Below are 19,430 nucleotides of genomic sequence, written 5' to 3'. Positions count from 1 at the left end.
GGACGTCAGTGTGTATGGACAGGGCGATGGAAAGGAAGCATCCACAATGACACAGTTAATTGCTCACTTGAGGGCTTAGAAAAGCGTTGGTGCCAGAATCACGGCAGATGTAATAGGTTCGGTGGGGGAGACGATGGATTAAATTTGGACATGTGGAGGAAAGGAGATGCCTAAAATACTGAGCACAGAGTTGGCGCTCAGTAAATGTATGTCATCCTAGAGGACTGAACTGATCTGGTAACTATAGGATTTGTTTCCTTATATGCTTTGTTTTTTTTATTAAAACATTGCCTTTTAATGAAAGCCTTCCTTGAGTACTATCTAAAATTATAATATCCACTCCCCACTTCCTTAACACGTGTTCAATATGTCTTAGTAAGTTCCCTGTTACTTTCAGGCTCTTTTTTTTAACCTGTGCGCTTATCTCTAATAAACTACTTATGTTTACTTATTTATCATGTTTTCCTAAAAGAAAGTAAGCTCAATACTAAAACACTTTTTATTTGTTTGGCCACTTCTGTAACTCCAGCACATAGATCAATGGCTGACATACAGTGGGTAATAAATATGTATTAAATGAATAAATGAACGCCCAGACCATCGGAGTCAGAGCTGCAAAATATTTGTCTATCATATGCCTACAGGTAGCAATTGAAGCCTCAGGACAAGATGAATGTGTTATAATTGGATGCTGAACTCACAAAGATAATGTCAGATATTTACTGAGTACCAAGGATGGCGCTAGATGTTCCATACGGCTTAGCATTAACACTTAGCATTAACACTTATAAGATATAAAGCTCTCCCACTTTACAGATAGAGACACTGAGGTTCAGAAAGTTTAGGTAACTCAACTAACATCACAGAACTCATGAGGGAGCTTGGCCTTTACGTAGAAGACCAGAACAAGCTATTGCGGAGAACATTTAACAGAAATTTCACCTCTAACAGATTTTAAATTGCGTTCAGCCATGTATGCAGTTTTCCAAGAAAAGGATCTGGAGTTGTTCCTGCTTTCAGGCTTTGTAAAAGGTGGAAGTGAACCCTTTGCAAATTTCGTGAAAAATAATTCCTACCTTCAAAATCGGAAGATTATTCAGATAACTATACATACTTGTACACATCTCTCCTAAAGTCTGAATAAAGCAAAGGTAAAGATTGATCAAATAAAAAATTAACATTTAGAAATAAAATTAATTGGTCTGTTGAGGAGGCAGAGCACTGCCAGCCCCGTTGGTTTCCCCTGGAACTGTAGTGAGGTGACCTGGAGCACCTTCGAGAAGGTATAGACCTTCGAGAATGTGTACTATCAGCCGTGTCGGAGGGATTCCACTTTTCTTAAAGTCATGTTTGGGCTGTAAGTTAAAGTTATGTGACTTAGAAGGTCAGTCCTGACTTCTTTCCCTTAATGCCTCAGAGGTGCTCTTCACAGAGGAAAGGGCGACAGGCGTATTTCGTCGGAAACAGACTCCGCGTAAGGATGGATTTCGTCCTTCCATGAAAAAGCAGGCTATTCGTGGAGGCAAGGCCTCTGTGCTTTGAACATGTTTTTACATTTCGTTCATGGACGGGAGATGGGAAAACAAGATGAAAATGATTCTTTTATGGAGCATTCAATTAAAAAACGTCATGACTTCACCATGAGTTTGTATAAATCCTCGAAGTGAGTTTTAAACGAGAATATGTTACTACGTTGAGGAAAAGATGGAAGTGTATAACCTTGGGCAGATCATTGAACTTCTCTCTGCTTTACATTTACAGGCAACGATACAAAGAGACAGGATTATATGATCTCCAAGGTCCCATCGAGCCGGATTTAACGCATGATGGTCATTTGAGAGCCGATTTAGTGCGGCAGTGAGGAGCCTGGGCTCTGGAGCCAGATTGCCTCCACTGAGATCCTGCTTCATCCACTTACCAGCCGAATCGTATTACAGAGGGTTTGTCGTGGCCCCATAAGCCTCAGTTTCCTCCCTGGCGAAGTGAGGATAGCAACCCTCATTGGATATTTTTGCACATTAAACATAATCATCTTCATAAACTATTTAATACAAAATCAATAAACAATAGTGTGAACAATTGCTATTTTCTTTATATTGTAAATTCAACTCTTTTTTCCCTCTCCAACAACCACAAAAAATAACTTCCTTAAGAATTCGAGAAGGTGTGATTTTTTCATGGTTTAAACTCTTAAATCTATTTAACATCTATACTATTCTTTGAAGTATGACAAATAATTCAAGGCATTCATTTCATTTATTCAATCCCAAATAATCAGTGAAATTGCTTTCACTTCTCCCTATCTCCCACTCCAGTAGAAAAAGTGCTAGGATTCAAGGCCTATTTAAAAGGCTGCTTTGGAGACTTATACATTTTTGAGATAAGGTAGGACACCATCATAGAAGTCACCAATAATGAGAGAATGACTAATATTTCCCCAAATCACAGTCTGAACAATCAGGTGTTATTATTCAGGTAAAGAGAAACACTTTTGAGATAGATGTTTATGAATAAAAAATTCAAACAGAGCTCGAGTTAATGAATGATATTCTTTTTTAAAAATGAATAATATTCTTATTCACCTTTGTAACACCTTTATATAATAAATGTTCCAATTTGCTTTACATGGATGAAAACACTGAGAGGCAGGAAAGTTAAGGGGATTGCCTAAGGCCACCAGAAGTAAGTGGCAACACCAAAATTTAAGCTCAGTCTGACTTCAGCATCTGAGCTCTCAGTTAGACTGATTTTAGCATAAAAGTCCTCTGTTCATTCAGACTTCTGCCCTCTGTTCGTTTTATACAGTCTACAGTCTCTAAGACACTGATCTGTCTCTATCTATCTATCTATCTATCTATCTATCATCTATCTATCATCTATCATCTGTCTATCTATACGATATAAATCTCTCCATACAATTGCCCATCTATCCATCCATCAAAGCTTGCTTTTATCTATTAAAATATGACCAGCCGGATTTGAATTCTTGGCTCATGGCCAATGAATATTGTTTTCTCAGATACAGTTTAATTCCTCAAATTTAAAATTAGGTCACTACAACTAGTCAAAGATTGAGCTAAAAAAAGATTTGTTTCCCCCCCACTTCTTCCTTCTTCTTCATTCCTGCGTGGGAAAAAAACCATGGGTATGTTGCACATTATAGGAAGAAGCATGAGTTTCTCTCTCCTTTTTTTGTTTGTTTGTTTATTTGTTTTCTTTTCCATTTACAAGACTCTATATTTGTTGGCCTCACATGGAAAATTAATTTCTGCTTTATTCTTGTAAGCTTTATCTCTCTAAATATGTCCTTCTTATCAGAAGCCAAGCAAGCATTTTGCGCTCCCTGTTTGTAGACGGTTGTCCTATTTTATGCTTCTGATTCTGCTTTTATCTCCAGTGCTTTTTCCTCCTTGTTCATAGGTACTATGGTGCTGGAGATCTGGAAGCACCACTGATGTCCTACCAGCTTCCTGATCCTTGGCAAGCCAACCTGATTCATGCTAGGCCTGGAGAGGGGGCAAGGCGGGGGACCCAGCTGGCCAGCTGGAGGGCTTCACCAGTTCCCTAAAGGAGGTGGTCTCGCTGTATCTCACTGGGTGGGCACAGATGGGCACGTGGATATATCTACAGTTAAGTTTTCAGGGCTGCCCTCCGAAAGGCCTTTGGGGATAAGCATGCTGGAAGCTGAGCCAATGTTTTGATCCATTTGGGTTGCTATAATAAAAATACCATAAACTGGGTAAGCTCATAAAAACAAAATTAATTTCTCACAGTTCTTGAGAAGTCCAAGATCAAGGCACCAGTGTCTAGTGGTGCCCACTTCCTCAAGGATAGCTATCTTTTTGCTATAACCTTGCAAGGCAGAAGGGGTGTGTCAGCATTCCGAGTTCTTTTTGAAAAGGACACTAATCTCCGTCATCAAGTCTCCACTCCCATACCTGATCACCAACCAGAGGCTCCCGCCTATTACCATCACTTTGGAGGTTAGGCTTCAGCATATGACTTTGGAGGGAAACAAATGTTCAGACCACAGCAGTAAGTATCATTTGCCAATTTTGAGTCTCCATCTTCTTTAATGACCCTTAATTTCTCCACTGTTTCCTATCGCAAGGGTAAATATCACTCACATCTATGTTTTCTCACTGATGTCAAGTTTATCAGTCGGGATAAAATGTTGTGTTGTAGTAATAAACATCCTACCTCAACCACTCAGTGGCTTAAAGCAACGAAGATCTATTTTTTGCCCATGTTATGTTATGTTATGTTTCTTGTCTATGTTTATCATCCCATGGGCCCAGGATGATAAAGTGGTCGCCTGCTTGAACACTGCCAGTTACTGTGCCAGAAGAAGGCAAGAACTTGCAGAATTTTGTACTGGCAATCAAATACGCAGTCACTGGTCAAAGTGTTGAACTAGACACGTGAGTTATCCTAACCTCAAGAGAGTCAGAAAGTACAACCCTGTAACTCAGTTCTGTTTTCCCTACCCTGGATCTGGAAAATAAGAAATATTTAGCGAGCAATGGGGTGGTAATTTTATCTTTTAATGAAGCAAATGGAAGACAATGGCTCCTAGGTTTTTTTCTTCTTTTTGGTCTAGTTCTAATTTCTTGTTTCTTAATTAACAAATACTGATATCTTGTCATTTTCTTTTATGTAGTTAGTCCTTTTTCTCTAAAATCACATTATTTTTCATAAACATTTTGCATGTTTTTACCCGACGGTCTAACATTCTGCTAGTCCAGTGCCTGTGTTCATTGCTTGTTCCCAAATTCTCCCCCTTTATCGGATGTCTCTGAATTCCTGCAGCTCTTCCTGTTTGCACCACACAACTTAACTGTTAGTCATCCGCCTACGGAGCATGCCCGTGCTTCTGCCTCTAGAAGCTGAATCAGAAGGTGCCTTTCTCTCATCACCTTCCTCATGCTCCAGATCAACTCTAGCCCCGCTCCCCGGTCCCATTATTCTTCGCCAGGGCTCAGCATCAAAAAATCTTAATTTCTCTGTAACTCCTTTTCTAATCTCTTGCTTCTCACGATTGTGCCATCACCAGACTCTCCACATGCACCCATTGAGCTCCTGCGGATCACATGACATAGTGAAAGTGAAAAGCACATCCCAGGCTCCAAACACAAGGGGATATTTCTCTTCTGGTTTTTTCCCCCCTTCACTTATTTATTCATCATTCATGTACTCATGCTTACTCAGGTCCTAAGTGCTTTCTTGGAACACGCTTATTACTGAGGGAGCCACCAATTACGTACGAGTCTCTGCCCTCTGGGAGGTTCCTTCTCAGTTATGGAAATCACGTAACCGCACTCCCAGATAACCAGGGACTGAAAAGACGGAAACAAGGGAAAGTGCTGTGGGACTTGGGAGAAGGGGGCAATGACTCTGTTCTGGATGGTCTAGAGAGTTAAGGAGGGAGAGGCAGCGCAGGAGCCCGAATCACATCACTTCCAGATGAGCACGTCTGACGGCGTCTCGGTATACTTAGATAAAATTAACACTTGTCACCAAGGCCGCTAAATCTTCATGATCAGGCCCCTTTTCAGCTTCATCTAAGACCTTCTTTTAATTTTCTGGCTCCGGCTGCCCTAACAACCAATGCCTTCAGCACACCGAGCTCACCTGCCCTCCTGTGCCTTTGGACAAGTTCTCATTGCTCAGAATTCCGCTTCTACAGATTTTTGTGGGGCTGGATCCTGCCCCCTATTTGACTTCAGCGGCAATCTCAGAGAGGCAGTCTTAAGTAGAATCTCCTTTTCCTGGGGCCCTGATTTTCAGAACATTGATTATCTGGAAGTATCTTGCTTGTTTACTCTTCTATTTCCTTATCACTCCTTCCCCGACTGCCATCTCTTCTCTTCTTAGCATGTCTGTGCCGCCATCTTGGATGAGAACCTCCCCCAAATGTAAGCTCCGTATGGGCTGGAACTTTGTTTGTGTCATACACAGTACCGTCAGGGCTCAGCCAGAGGATGACCCATCATACATGCTAAATAAATACCTACTGTCATTGACAGCTTTCTTGATTCCAATCTTTCTCTTTTAGGACCCTTATGAAACTTTATTTCTGGGATCTTTCTCCTTAATGCTACTTTTACTATGTAGCAAATATCGTGGCCAGGGGGATATAAGTGGAAGTGAGAAATGTCATTTCCAAGACTGGCTGATCAAAATTCCCATGTATGATCTTTTCTTCTCTTTTGCTTTCCATTAAATGAAGGAATAGAACCACAATGATTTAGGGAAGGGCAGGTCCGTGATGTGGAAAGAGATATAGTTCCAAAAAGACCACGTGAAGACTCTCTGATTAAGAACACTTGCTTGAATTGTGAAGAAAGGGAGAATTTGTGTGTGTGTGTGTGTGTGTACGTGTGTGTGTATGTATGTGTGTTATACTTCTAAGAATTTGACACTTATCTATTATAACATTTAGTGTTGTTAGGTAGAAGCTAGCCTTGAGCAGTGGAAAGAATGCCCCAAGGTAGAGCCCCAAGTCCTTGAGGGGACTGATAGGGACAGGAGCTGGAGGCAGGGACCGTGATAAAGAAGCTACACATTGAAAAGCTACACATTAAAATCGCAGGGATACAATGTCCCGATCCTGTGTCTTCCAAGACCTTGGAGTCTTGGACTCTTGGTCTTCACAGATCAAGAACCACAGGTACAGAGCTTGGGCTCTCCTCTTCCACCTCTGCTCCAGGGAACCCCTAGATTCATTATAATGCACTTGCATTGCCAGAGCACCCCCACCGAATAAAGAAAGTCTGCCATGAGCATTCTGGTACAAACCTTGTAGGGCCCCAAACTCCCCCCTCCGAACCTGTGGGAGGAGTTTCCAAATGCTTAGAAGTAGCCCTCATTAGAGAGCCCTCACGTCACTGCTCCTACCAGCCCAAAGAGACCCAATAATATCCAAACCAAAACCACCTAGGGCTGGTTCCACTTTGTGGAAGCTGACCAGTCCCCCACCTCGAGAGAGTACCTTCTGCTTTAATAACCTGCTTTGTGCTTGCTCCTTTCCTTCTGGCCATCTCTATTTCAGCGTGATCCCCATGTAAACCTTCTTGCAAGGATGGAGACTTCCACCGATACGATGCAGACTCTCCCAGCAGCCACAGCGCCGCCCTAATTAATACACTTGACGATGAGTCTTCCATCATCTGGCTACGAGCATTTATCCAGCCTTCGGTTACTGCGCACAACCTCAGTCATAAGCTACTCTTCCCTCTGAAAGGACAGTTTCCTGAACTACCTTAATCCTACCTTGACATCTACCCTCTAGCATTACTCAATAAAAAGGGCATGCAGCTTGGAATTACATTTAAAAAATCGGAGGTTGAACTCAAGAACGGCCCCTACCCAGAAATATATATTTGCATGTTATCTATCTCCCTAAAACTTGGTTTCCTCCTTTCTACAAGGGCAGGAAAACTACAGCCTACCTTCCTGCACATCTGTGAAGGATTAGATATGATGACCCACTTGGCTTCCACAGAGGATGCACTGGACCTCCAGCCTAATTAAACATATGTTTCTTTCTGTTTCCCCCAGAAAATATAAAACTCCTCTGAGTCTTGCAAGTTCTCCACAGTGCCCCCAGTTTTTTGGAGCATAAAGTTTACAAAATAGATCAGTGTGGCCTCTGGGTTCAAATTTTGACTTTGAACCTTAACAGCTAAGTATATTTAGATGAGTCACTTAACACCTTTGTGCTTCATTTTCATCATATTTAAAACTAGAATGCTAATAATACCTAACTTTTAGTTTTATGAAGATTACGTCTCTTAATAAACACAAAGACCTCAGATGAGCACAGGGTACAAAGTCAGTGCTCACTAATGCTTAGTTATTATTTTCAAGGAAAATGTAATCAGTTAAAATTAACCTACATATTTCAATCAAATATATTATTTTATTTCTTTGTCATAATTGACAATTCAACATTATACCTCCATGTTTTACAATACTACATTTATGGGGCGCCTGGGTGGCTCAGTCAATTGAGGGCTGGATTCTTGGTTTCAACTCAGGTCATGATGTCAGTGTCCAGGGATCAAGCCCCACATTGGGTTCTGCACTCAGTCGGGAATCTGCTTGAAGATTCTCTTCCTCTGCCGCTCCCCCACTCTCTCATACATAAATCAATCTTAAAAATAAAGTATTATGTTTATGTAGGTATCTATGTTTGTTATAGAAATATATCACTGTTCTTTGCTAATCTGAAGCTAGCCTTTTATTTATTATTTTTGCATTCCCTCCAATTTTTGTATCCAACACATCTTTCAGTAGTGGCTGCTTATAGACACTGCAGCTAGTTGTGAGCTAGAATTGCTTTCATCATCCTGGATGGCAAATTTTGACTATAGAAAGCCCATTTTAGAAAGAGCTCAGAGAACAGAGTAAACTACTATGTCAAAGACTTTGAAAAGACTGCAATGAATAAAAAAGGGCTGTGGTAGACAACCTCTAGAAGATCATCTGTCCCAAGTGCGTCATCCTGATGTCTTATGTCTCATTCATAACTTAGTGATGAAGGGGTGAATGGATCCACTCCTGATTAATTGTACTTGGCATTGACTGGGTGCCTGGAAAAGTCAGATTTCCTTTTCCTTCATTTCTTTCTTTTTCTTACTAAAATAAGCATTTAGATTTTCAATAATATTGATTATTTAATTGAGTGTTGCATGTAATTTTACAGTTTGTTCAATCACTGTTAGATAGTACACATCCTGTTTCTAGGGGAATATGTCTGGAACAGACTGATGTCGGCTGCCAAGGATGGCTAGCTGATTTGTTGTTTAGATGAAGCAACACATACAATATATTACTATTTGGAAGTAAACCACTGAAGACTAGCAACAGTTTTGACCCAATTTAAAACACCTTTGGGAGGACAGTTTCTCTGTAAATAATGCTTATACCTCAGAAAGCTATTTATTATGAATGCTTTGGATGCAGACAATGAAATGTTCTCCGTAAACATACTATCCAGTCTCTTGGAGTTAACCAAGAAACATGTCTAATGTAGACTTAGGAGGGATTGAGGTTTTGGTAAATATTTTAGATCAAAAATGTTAGGACAGTACTCTCAATTCTATGTCTTGAGAAGTGCATAAATTTTGAAAGGATAATTAGAATATGGGCCACACAAATCATGTTCAAATCTGAATATATTTTTCATTGATTTGATTAGCATTCCACACAATCTCCAATCTCAGCCTTAATGTTAAGTAAAATTTTTAGGAGGGAGGCTCTGTTGATGAGTAAAACATGATTTGATTTTCATCAAGAACATATACAGACACGTGTATGCACACACACATAAACACAGATGGGGGGGATACACCTTTTACAGTGGTTGTCTCGGAATGCTGGGATGATGGGATGATATCCTGATGGAGCTTTTCTATTTCTAGTTATTTTTTTTTTCAAATTCTTTGTGTACTACTTTTATAATTAGAAAAAAAAAATCCGTTTTAATGTTACCTTCAAGAAGATACATTAGATTGAGAAATAAAAGGTTTGACATGATATGTTTAAGTGCCAAATAGAAAGACAGAGTGGGGCAGTGCCACTAGGACAGGGAAAAAAACCCACTGGCATATGGGCCATTTTAGTTGCCCTTTAATTTAGTGATTTTTCCCTCTTTCTCTGCATATCACAATTTCTATTCTTACAGTAAGAACATGCATTTGTAAGAAACTCTCTTTTGCTACTTAGAAAGGGGCATGTACCCATCAGCTATTCTCAGAGATACCAAGGACAACTCTACTGGGCAGATGGCTTACTGGACAGGCGCTTGCTCGGCGGCACTCCTCGGCGCTCTCTGCCCTTTGGAATGATGCGGACGGTGGCGCACCAGCACTAGGGGAGGGAGGGCTGTGAGGGGCTCTTCTCTAACAGTTGTGTTACATGCCTCCTGTCTGTAAAGAACAGATCTGGAACGTATTGGTGGTTACTGTATAAATAATATTCCCCTGGTCCATCACCAGGCTTGCTGCTGTCATTTCAACAGCAGCTACCTGAGGTTGAAGCAGCTCAAAATAACCAGGGTTTGGTGACAATAGGTCTGTTCTTAGCCATCTAATGTCTAATAACCTCATCTAGTTGGATAAGGATGATCTCCACAGATAATTCAATGCTTCCATGAAAACAACAACAACAACAACAACAACAACAACAAAACCAACCCCAAAAGGAAAAGCACACAGCTTCCAAGGAAATAAAGTAGATAAACCTAGTGAAAAAGAAAACACACTGAAGCTGTCGTACAAATATGGTTTCATCACTTAAGTCTTGGTCTTCATATTCTATTTCAAGAAAAAAAATGTGAAATTCAGTGTGTGTGTGTGTGTATCACACGAAATGTGATACACACACACACACAGACAATTTATGTCACTAAATATCTGAGAAGACAGTGAGGGGCGGTGTGCGGAGTCAGTCTGATGCGGTTCTAATTTCAGCACCTCCACCTCTGTTGGGTTTCGGGCAGACCACTTCGCTTCACTACCGTGCCTCAGTTTCTCTTCTTGTGAAATGGGAATTATTCGTGTATCTACCTTCACAAGATTATGAGAAGGATTAAAGAGCCCCGTGAATGGAAACACTCCAGGGGTGCCTGCAACATGAGAAACACGCTTTTGAAGGTTCGGATGTTTTGAGAACTAGGACACTCGTGGTTTTATTTCTGAGACTGGGGTGTTACACTGGGGTGCGGGAACCGGAATCTTTGACCGGTAGAGCATACTCGAAACTCAGCCTCAGGGGTGCTTGGGGGGGCTCGTGTTTAAGTGTCTGCCTTCGGCTCAGGTTACGACCGCCGGGTCCTGGGATCGAGTCCTGCGTCGGGTTTCCCTGCTCAGCCGGGAGTCTGCTTCTCTCTCTCTCCCTTTGCCCCGTCCCCCTGCTTGTTCTCACTTTCTCAAATAAATAGATAAAATCTTAAAAAAAAGAAAAGAAAAGTAAAGAGGGAGTTGAGAGTGAGCATTTGGTGAGCGAGCTCCAGAAGTCAGGCAACACCCCGTTAGGAGATTCAAACAACAAGTCCAAAGAGAAACAAGTAACAGAAACTGTTAAGTTAGCGGTAGAAACACAATATGTACTTGGGGATTTTGTTTCCTTTGTTCTGTCTTCACAGTATTTCATTATTTTTATATAAAATGTAAGTCCCATGATTTATATTGCAAGAGCTAAATAAAAAGTATAAAAACATGTACAACATACGTGAGCTTGAGACTGCGTTACTGCCGTGCTGTGTTTCTGAGCAGTCCTCCCCAGACTACGGTTGTTATCTGTCACACCCTAATTAAGTTTCGTTAATCCCTGTGTGATAGCACAGTTGTGGTATAGCGACTGAGAAAAATCCAAAAGGCTTCAGAATTTAGGTGATAACCCGATCCCTTTCCAAGGAACCCAACATCACAGAAGACCTGAGTAAGCCTTTGTTTTAAAGATCATGGTTTGTTTTCAAATTTCAATTTTATTTTTTAAGTTTTGCTTTTTACTACATGTAATGTTCCATTTTTGGAGGGTGAGTTAGTGGTTTACTTGTCGTTTGTTTCTCGAGACTGATTTTTGTGCATTTGAGATGCACCATTTTTCATTTGTCTTTCCAAGTGACCCTTAAAGTGCTCAGATTCTGTTTGTGGCTTTGTTTACGTACTGGCGGCCACTACAGAAGGAAGTCTGGGTCACGGATAAGGTGTGTGTCTGCACAGATCTTCGTAGAGACGAGGTACCAAACGCTAGTCTTAACTCTAATTGCATTCTGAATCTTATTTCATTGTGTGGAATTAAAAAAAAAAAAATACAAGACTTTTTTCCCCTTGATTCAGTAGGATAAGTAGAGGAATACATAAAAGAAGGAAACAAAATAAAACTTTTACAGTTGGTTATGGATTAGCTAAAAATATCAGCATTTTCCCTTGAAATGGTGGGAATGGAATTATATGTGTTACCCCCAATCCAGAGCTGCATATTTCCACGTCTGGAAGAATTTTCTGGGCAAATGGAGGCATGAAAGAGAAGGGAGGTTTGTCTTAGAAATGAACACAATCTTAAAAAAATTCAAAGGGGTGCCTGGGTGGCTCACTTAGGAAACATCTGCTTTGGCTCAGGTGACGATACCAGGTGCTGGGATTGAGCCCCATGTAGGGTTCCCTGCTCCTCTCCGTCGGCCTGCCTCTCCCCCTGCTTGCGTGCCCTCTCTCTCTCTCTCTCTCTCTCTCTGGCAAATAAATAAATCAAATCTTTAAAAAATAATAAACATTAAAATTAAAGAAAAGATTTGTTTTTATTCTTCAGTTCGCCACCCAGCTCTACACCAAGAAAATGCCACGGCAGTTTTCAGAGGTGACCGCACTGTGATCATGGCGGAGAAGAGGCATTTGAGGGAGTCAAACTCCCAACTCTAGGAATCTCGAAATCAAAAAGGTTTTCTCATGAAGCCGTCTTTACAAACAACAAAAACCTTGGATTTTCAAGAACAGACCTATGTTTCTCATTGTGTGAGTGTTTTTATTCTCTCCATCAGTAAACACCTGTTAGAAGTCAGTCCTAATTAAGTAAGCACATTCATAGTTCTGGGGCGAGAGAGCGAAGGATTTCCACGAAAGGCATTTACCCTCAGGGAAGACTGAATGGACTCTGGGATCACTAAGATTTTGTGACTAATTAGCGTCCCCTTCTGCAGAGATCCCATATACGCTCCTAACCAATCTTCTTTTTACTTAGTGGAAAACAACTGGAAAGTTTCCAAATGCAACACAGTCCTTTTGTTCAATTGTTAACTGGTAGTAGTTTTAAAAGAAATCATTTTCTGTGTTCCCCTCAGAGGTGTCTTAATTTTCCCTATCAAGCTCATAATCCAAAAGCTCTAAAGTCAGCAGGACCTGATGCCTAATTTGCTTCAATGTATGGTGGAGTCTAGCGCCGGCGATCATCACGGCCATTGTCCTGCTTCAAATATTCATGATTCTCCGCAGTCCAAAATGCATTAAGAGTGGGAACGACGCCAGCCACAGTCTTCCTAGTGATAAGGAGGCTTCTCAGATCAAAGACGCAAGATGTTAAAGACTTCAAACTAAACCGTCTTTGTACGGCTCACAAAAGGGATGCCAAAGCCCACACCCTGTCTCAGTGACGGAACGTCCGTGAAATAAAGAAAAACATGGATGCGCATTCAGGTTTTCTGAACTCATTTTACTGCAGCTACTTTGTGATTTTTTGCCCTTTCTTCCTGTTGCAGCCTAACTCAAGGATGTGCTGCCGTGAAACTGGAAAACGTGATTAATGCTTTCAGAGAGAAAATGAACAGCTACTGAGGAATTAATAGCATTTTAGCCAATACGATTTTGCTAATGGAGCCTGAGGAGCATGTAGAGAATGATACAAAAGCAACGTTACAGTGGGAATAGGAGCTATGAAGCTCCCATGTGAAGCAAATACACATAATTTAAATTGTCCCTTTATATCATTTCTCACGAGCCACATCTCCTTTTACACCTGTGCGCCCTTCCTTGATCTATCCTGACACCCTGGAAATGTCAGGCGTGCAGCCGATTTCCTACCCAGCCATTCCTGGGATCAGACCCAGCTATCAGCTTGCTTTTTTCTTATATTAAATCAAGTATCAACCCTGGGGCTCTGAACTATTTCTGACTGACAGGACCAACAGAAAGTTCTAGGCTAATTACTTCTTAGGAGTAGCTCCCAGTGCAAAGAGAGTTACCATTGACCTACTTTGGACTCACTGAAATAATTTATCAGGTAAGATAATTAAGGGAATAAAGAGCTGTTTCTAAAACTAACCAAATATCAGAAGTATTTGTTGAAATCACGAGTTGGTATTCCCTGTGCTATCAGATGGGGCTTTATGACTCTGCAATGAGTCAGCTTTATTATGTTTGACTTATTTATAAGCCACTCTTTTCCCTTATAAATTATATTTGGCAGGATATATTTGAGAGTCTCTTTGATGTGTAAACATATTAGTTTTGAATTTTTTTGGTCTAGATATCAAGAGACGCAATCTTTTAAGTCCTTCTTTCCTTCCCCTCTGAACCCCTTCCCTATAAAGAAGCTGTCACATCTCTCTGCACAGGGGTCCCGTTTGCCGGACGCCCGTCCCAAGTAAAGGGAAGCCTCCACACGAGGGTGCATGTATCTGCCTTGCGAGCCACCTCCCACGTGGACTGTTCTTTCTTTCTTTTGGAAGCTTAATTCTTTCCCACACTTAGGTCAACAACCGTAACTGAAGAATTTTCTGAAACCATGGTGTTTCTTCGGTATTGAGAAAACCTGATGATCTGATTTCTATAGCCCTGATGCTCTCCATAAGAGAAAAAGGCAAGGGAAGAACCTTGAAATGAAATCAGAGACTTTAAGTGAGGGGCTTCTACCAGCTCCCAAACCATCTGTTCTCTCAAAGGTATTCAAACGCAAGGTGTTTAAGATCACGTTTATCAGTGGCATCCTCTAATCATTATTCTTTCTCCCTTTCATCCATTTTCATCCAGCTACCTAATCTATCATGTATCCACCTATCTTTTCCATGGCCAGTGTGACGGTATCACTCAAAAACTCATCAGGCTACGAAAAGAAGATCAGCTGATTATGACTGTATCGATCAGCTGGTTTTTAAATTCTAACAAAGATTTAACTTCATCTAGAAAGTACATAAGCATTTTTGAAAAACTAGACTTAATTTTTGTACTGAAATATAAAATATTAATTTCTTTGGCCAGGGTTAAAGAAAGATCAGGAGTTAATTTTTCATGTTTGTTCCAATATTGCAGATACAACAGTAGCATAATAGGAGCATTCCTTGTCTTGTTATGGATTCGTAAGACAAGATTGGGGAGATCTGTATGCGTAAAACTGTGAGTTAGTCAGTATCAAGGGAAAAAAATAAAAATGAAGACTGAGTTGTCCTCTTTGTTGGCACATGGCATGCGCGGGGTGTCACGTCTGGGAGAGGAGGACCTGATGATGGTTTCCTCCCAAAGCAGCAACACGTCAAGGCTCCCCTGCTTCGGTTGACTAGTCCTGGAGTCAGATCACTCCCCAACTGTTTCCTATCGCACTTTATAGTCTCTTCCGCTCCATGCCTATTTAATTTCATTTATCGCTTTATTCCTGTGTCCTTCAGCTGTCCCCGCCTGCCCTTCACGGTCATAACTAATGCAGCGTGTTAACATACACAGGTGTTTATGTAAATGAAAATCCATACACTGCCGTGTTCAGCACCACTCCTTCTTGCTTACCTCGGACATTTTCAGTACATTTTATTTAAATGCTAACAACTTTTCATTCTTGCCTGGGAAGTATAATGATCTTCTTGGCTCCCTGCCCCCTGCATCCCTCTAATCTTCACAGCTATAGCCACTTACCCCCATCTGGAGGTTCAGCTTTATTCCGCATTTTGGAACTAATCTTGTCTCCAGGCTGGGGGCGTACAAGATGTCCTAGCCAGAAGCTAACTGATTCAGCATCCAGTCAGCCTTGCTGCTGGTTTCATTCTGACCTTGTAATTTATTTCTGCGATGTAGACACTTGTCCCAGCCCCTGGTAACCAAGCTTGGCTTTCTGCTCCAGTTTCCGCCAGTGGGTATCTGTCTAGTCTTGTCTGTATCTGCCGCTGTTTTCCTGATTGATAATGAGTTCCCTGATCATTGGAGTTCTGCTTTGCCTTCTCCTTGTTTCCTCTGTAGTGAGTTTCTTTCTCTGAAGACTGGGACTTACGACCTACTGTTGAATCTTTCTGATGCCACCAGCCTTTTCCCTATCTCCTCATTCCACTCGCCCTCAGACCAGAGATCGGAACTTTTGCTAGAATACCAGCGGGGACACTGCCTGCCTGGACATCTTCCCACTGCCTGATGCAGGTGTCCACCCTGTCACTGGCTCTAACCTTGTAGGTCTTGAGTCGCCGTATGTAAGCTGCCTGCAGTCTGGCTGTCTTATTGTTCCAGACATGGCAGGAGAAATACGATTTTGGTTACATCTTCGGTTGAATTGTTAATTTGACCCCTTCCAGTTACTTTCTCCTCATAGCTTCACTCCAGCCCTTCACGTCAACACCTCAAAACTCAGTTTCCTCTTTGCAAAGGGAAATAATGGTGGAATCTACCCCTAGGGTAATTTTGAAGGTAACTAAGAAGAAAAAGTACACAGATGGACCCTTTGGGTATGATCAGGGCAGGACCAACACACTCTTTCCACTATCATGCCATGAACAACTCACTCTGAACTTGGGGTTGCTCCTTTTGGGTATGATCAGGGCAGGACCAATACACGTGGATGCCCTAGAGGACTCACATGTTGGGACTCATGCAAAATAGTGAATTTCATTCATTGCTATTTGTTCAGCATATCTTTTCAGAAGAAGCTGAGTGTTGCTCAGATGAAGAGAGAAGCTGATCCCGAGAGAAGCCCAGAAGTCATTCTTGGCTTTACCGCCTTCCTGACTCAGCTATGGGTGTGTGTACGCACGTACCCTTAAATACAGTCTGCGCAGCTACCCAGGTGTGCCCTATGAGAGAGCAGATTAACAACTACCCGTTGTTTATCAACCGCGGTTCTTGAGGGATGTTCTGATAAACATGGTCTCTCTTTCCATGTCTTCACATTCATAGTACTGGGGGCGTCTTAGGGGTATCTGAAACGTATCTTTTCAAGGAGAGCTCTTGGCAGCTGCCTGGCTCATCCAGCTCTTAATTCAGTTTCAGAAATTACTTGCTGTCATTACAAGCCTCGTTCCCCCCTTCGGAGCTGGACAAGAAGACGGCGCTGAAAATGTCTGTTAGGAAGTGGTTGATGGAGTCAAAAGAAAGGACTAACTGTTAGAATTTGTGGAAAGAACGGAGAGAACACGTTACCAGACGTCCTCGGCGTCTTCATCACATTCTGCACCAAACTGGCAAATATCACAGGTTGACGTCTCCTTCTGACTCGTTTCTCCTGAGCCTTCGTGAACTGGAGAACGAGAGAAAGTGAACAACAAGGATTCGGATAAGTGGTTTCATACCAACACTCCAAGACTGTTCTAGCAAAGCTGCTACTTTTCCAACAGGCCGGCTTCTTCTGTGGGGCTTCAACGAACGCCCTACTTACCTCCTTTCTTGCCTGAATTTGAGGAAAACACTAGCGATAATACACCACCCGTCGGTTTGTAGTAAACACTTCAGCTTTTAACAAGCAAAGGGAAACGACAAACAAGAGGGTTTACGGGATTCATCGAAAAAGCTTGGCTAGTAACTAAACCATGTGAAAGAGTTATTAATTAAAAGGGATTTACATTGTTACTTGCCTAGAGGAAATATCTAGTGTTTATTTTATAAGGAATACTTAGCTTCTTCTCTTTCCTAAATTACAGATTTTTTTTCATTCAAAGGTTTTTATACATAATTAAGAATATTTAGATAGGTAGCCTCGACATTAGATATGTCTTCTTTTTTCCTCAAGATGTTTCATACTTACAAGGGAAATATATGGATTATAAGTTTTTAGCAAACTGCTTCCAGTTGGTTTACACAGTAATTTCTTGAATTTTGTATAAATATTGTACACAGCCCATTATAGGACTAGGAGGGTGATAAAGATATATTTCATTTAAAAAATATATATTCTCACTGATGATTATATTTTGATATTGATCCTTTTTCTCCTATGAATTACAAACATAAAAATGTGCAATATATAACTTAATTATAAAAGTAAGTTTTCAAGATCAGGACACAATAGTGTAAGTTGGACTCAAATATTTTGTTGACTCCAAAGAATGAAAATTTGAGCATTACTATTAACCCAATTTAAAAATATGTAGTTGAAAGGAGAAATAGTTTTGGTTATAAATGAAAAATTGCAACAACCTAACTACTATAATAAATAATTATATTCTGTGGACATATAATATACTTCAAAATGGATGTTTAAACCAAGGGAATCTTTAAAAAAATGTATTTCTGTTAAAGGTTAGGTATTTTCAATAGAAAAAGACCAGAAGCTGTTAAGTATAGCATCAGCTCCAATCTTAATGGGTCCTAATCAGATAACATCTTTAACAAAGACACATACATTAACATGCAACCTGGAATGAACAAATCCAATCCAACTTATTTTGTTTTAACATATTTTCCTCATTTTTTCTTTGTCTATTAGCAAGAGAGTTTTTAATATTTACAAAAGCAGAGGTCTTTATTCCTTGATTTTCTTTAAATCACTTCTGTGCCGGGTAAGTGATTTAATTTACAAAAACAAAAACAAAACAAAACAAAAAAACAGGAAGACATCTAAGGAAGTTCTGTTTTAGTTTTCCCAGAGTAGAAATATTTATTTTTTATAAAGCAACATTTTTCCCTCCTGTACTTGATGGTTTGCATTTGTATGTCAAAAAAGTTATGAATTAAACAGATCAACTTCAACTGCAAAAGTATGGACTGTATAGTTTTAAATTTGGGAACCTTCAGAAAAGGTCTTCCTCCCCAGAATGAAGGAACTTCCGACTTTGATAGAATGGACTGCACTTATCATCCACGCTGTTCCTTTAATACAGGCAGGCCCATTAGAGTGGACCATGGGGCTAAGAAGGGAGCTGCTGCCTCTCCTCAGGAGGGACTCAACAGCTGCGGTCTCTTTATTACTTTCTTATTATTAATGCAACTCAGAAGCTGCTAATGGGAGAGGCTTTTAGTGTTAGCAAGATTAGCAGCTTCCAGACTGAAACTTCCCACCACTCAGGAAACATACTAACGCAACTGGAAGGTCCTTAATGAGCAGTTATAGTCGCTGAGGGGCGACCCCATTTTCTTTTGCAGGAGAGGTCCTTGGTTAGGGACCTACTGGAAGTAACCCTAGGGAATGAGTTGTGCGAACTCAGCTCAACTAATATTTCTCCTGGAAGTCATATCACGTTTCAATGAACGGACGGTTGTCGGTAGAATCAAGATGTTTGCAAACTCTCCCATGCGGATGAAGCGGCAAATTCAGAAGTCGTCGAAGCAATGCCTCCATCAATAAATATTCCGGGAATAAGGTGATTTTTTATGACATCATCCACAATGAAAACCAAAGTAAAATCTTTCCATGTTACCTGAGGCATGGGCTTGCACCTTTGTAATAAATCCGTACGTAGTTTTCACTTAACCAAGTCGACCAGTGATTCTTAATGGGGCTCAGGAGCTCTGGTAAATTTGGTTTGTTCATTTACTTATAGTTTTTAGCGTAACGGCCCTGGGATATCCTTGGAGATACTGAATTGTAACCTGGTGTTTGGATATGTATATTCTAAAAGAAGGACCATCCCTCAGCCTAAATGATACCAAGAAGGACCTGTCCCAAACATTCTTTCCACGCATTGTTTGGCACAGGTTACCGTGCACAGGGAGCACCTGGAGTTCTGATTAAAATGCAGATTCTTT

At 40.8% G+C, this 19,430-nt stretch overlaps 1 protein-coding gene across 1 annotated transcript in view; it reads right to left on the bottom strand.

The window, feature by feature from the left end:
• TMEFF2 (transmembrane protein with EGF like and two follistatin like domains 2) overlaps positions 1 to 19,430 on the bottom strand; it is a 227,958-nt gene that overhangs the window by 80,923 nt on the left and 127,605 nt on the right. Inside the window, exon 5 of the mRNA XM_059168548.1 lies at positions 16,890 to 16,986. Coding sequence (XP_059024531.1) covers positions 16,890 to 16,986 — 97 coding nt within the window. The remainder of the gene's footprint in view (positions 1 to 16,889; positions 16,987 to 19,430) is intronic.

This window comes from Mustela lutreola, chromosome 3 (genome assembly GCF_030435805.1).
Source record: "Mustela lutreola isolate mMusLut2 chromosome 3, mMusLut2.pri, whole genome shotgun sequence".
Taxonomy (NCBI): Eukaryota; Metazoa; Chordata; class Mammalia; order Carnivora; family Mustelidae; genus Mustela; species Mustela lutreola.
Note: the sequence above shows the minus strand (reverse complement) of the source record. Positions and strands in the feature narration are given on the sequence as shown.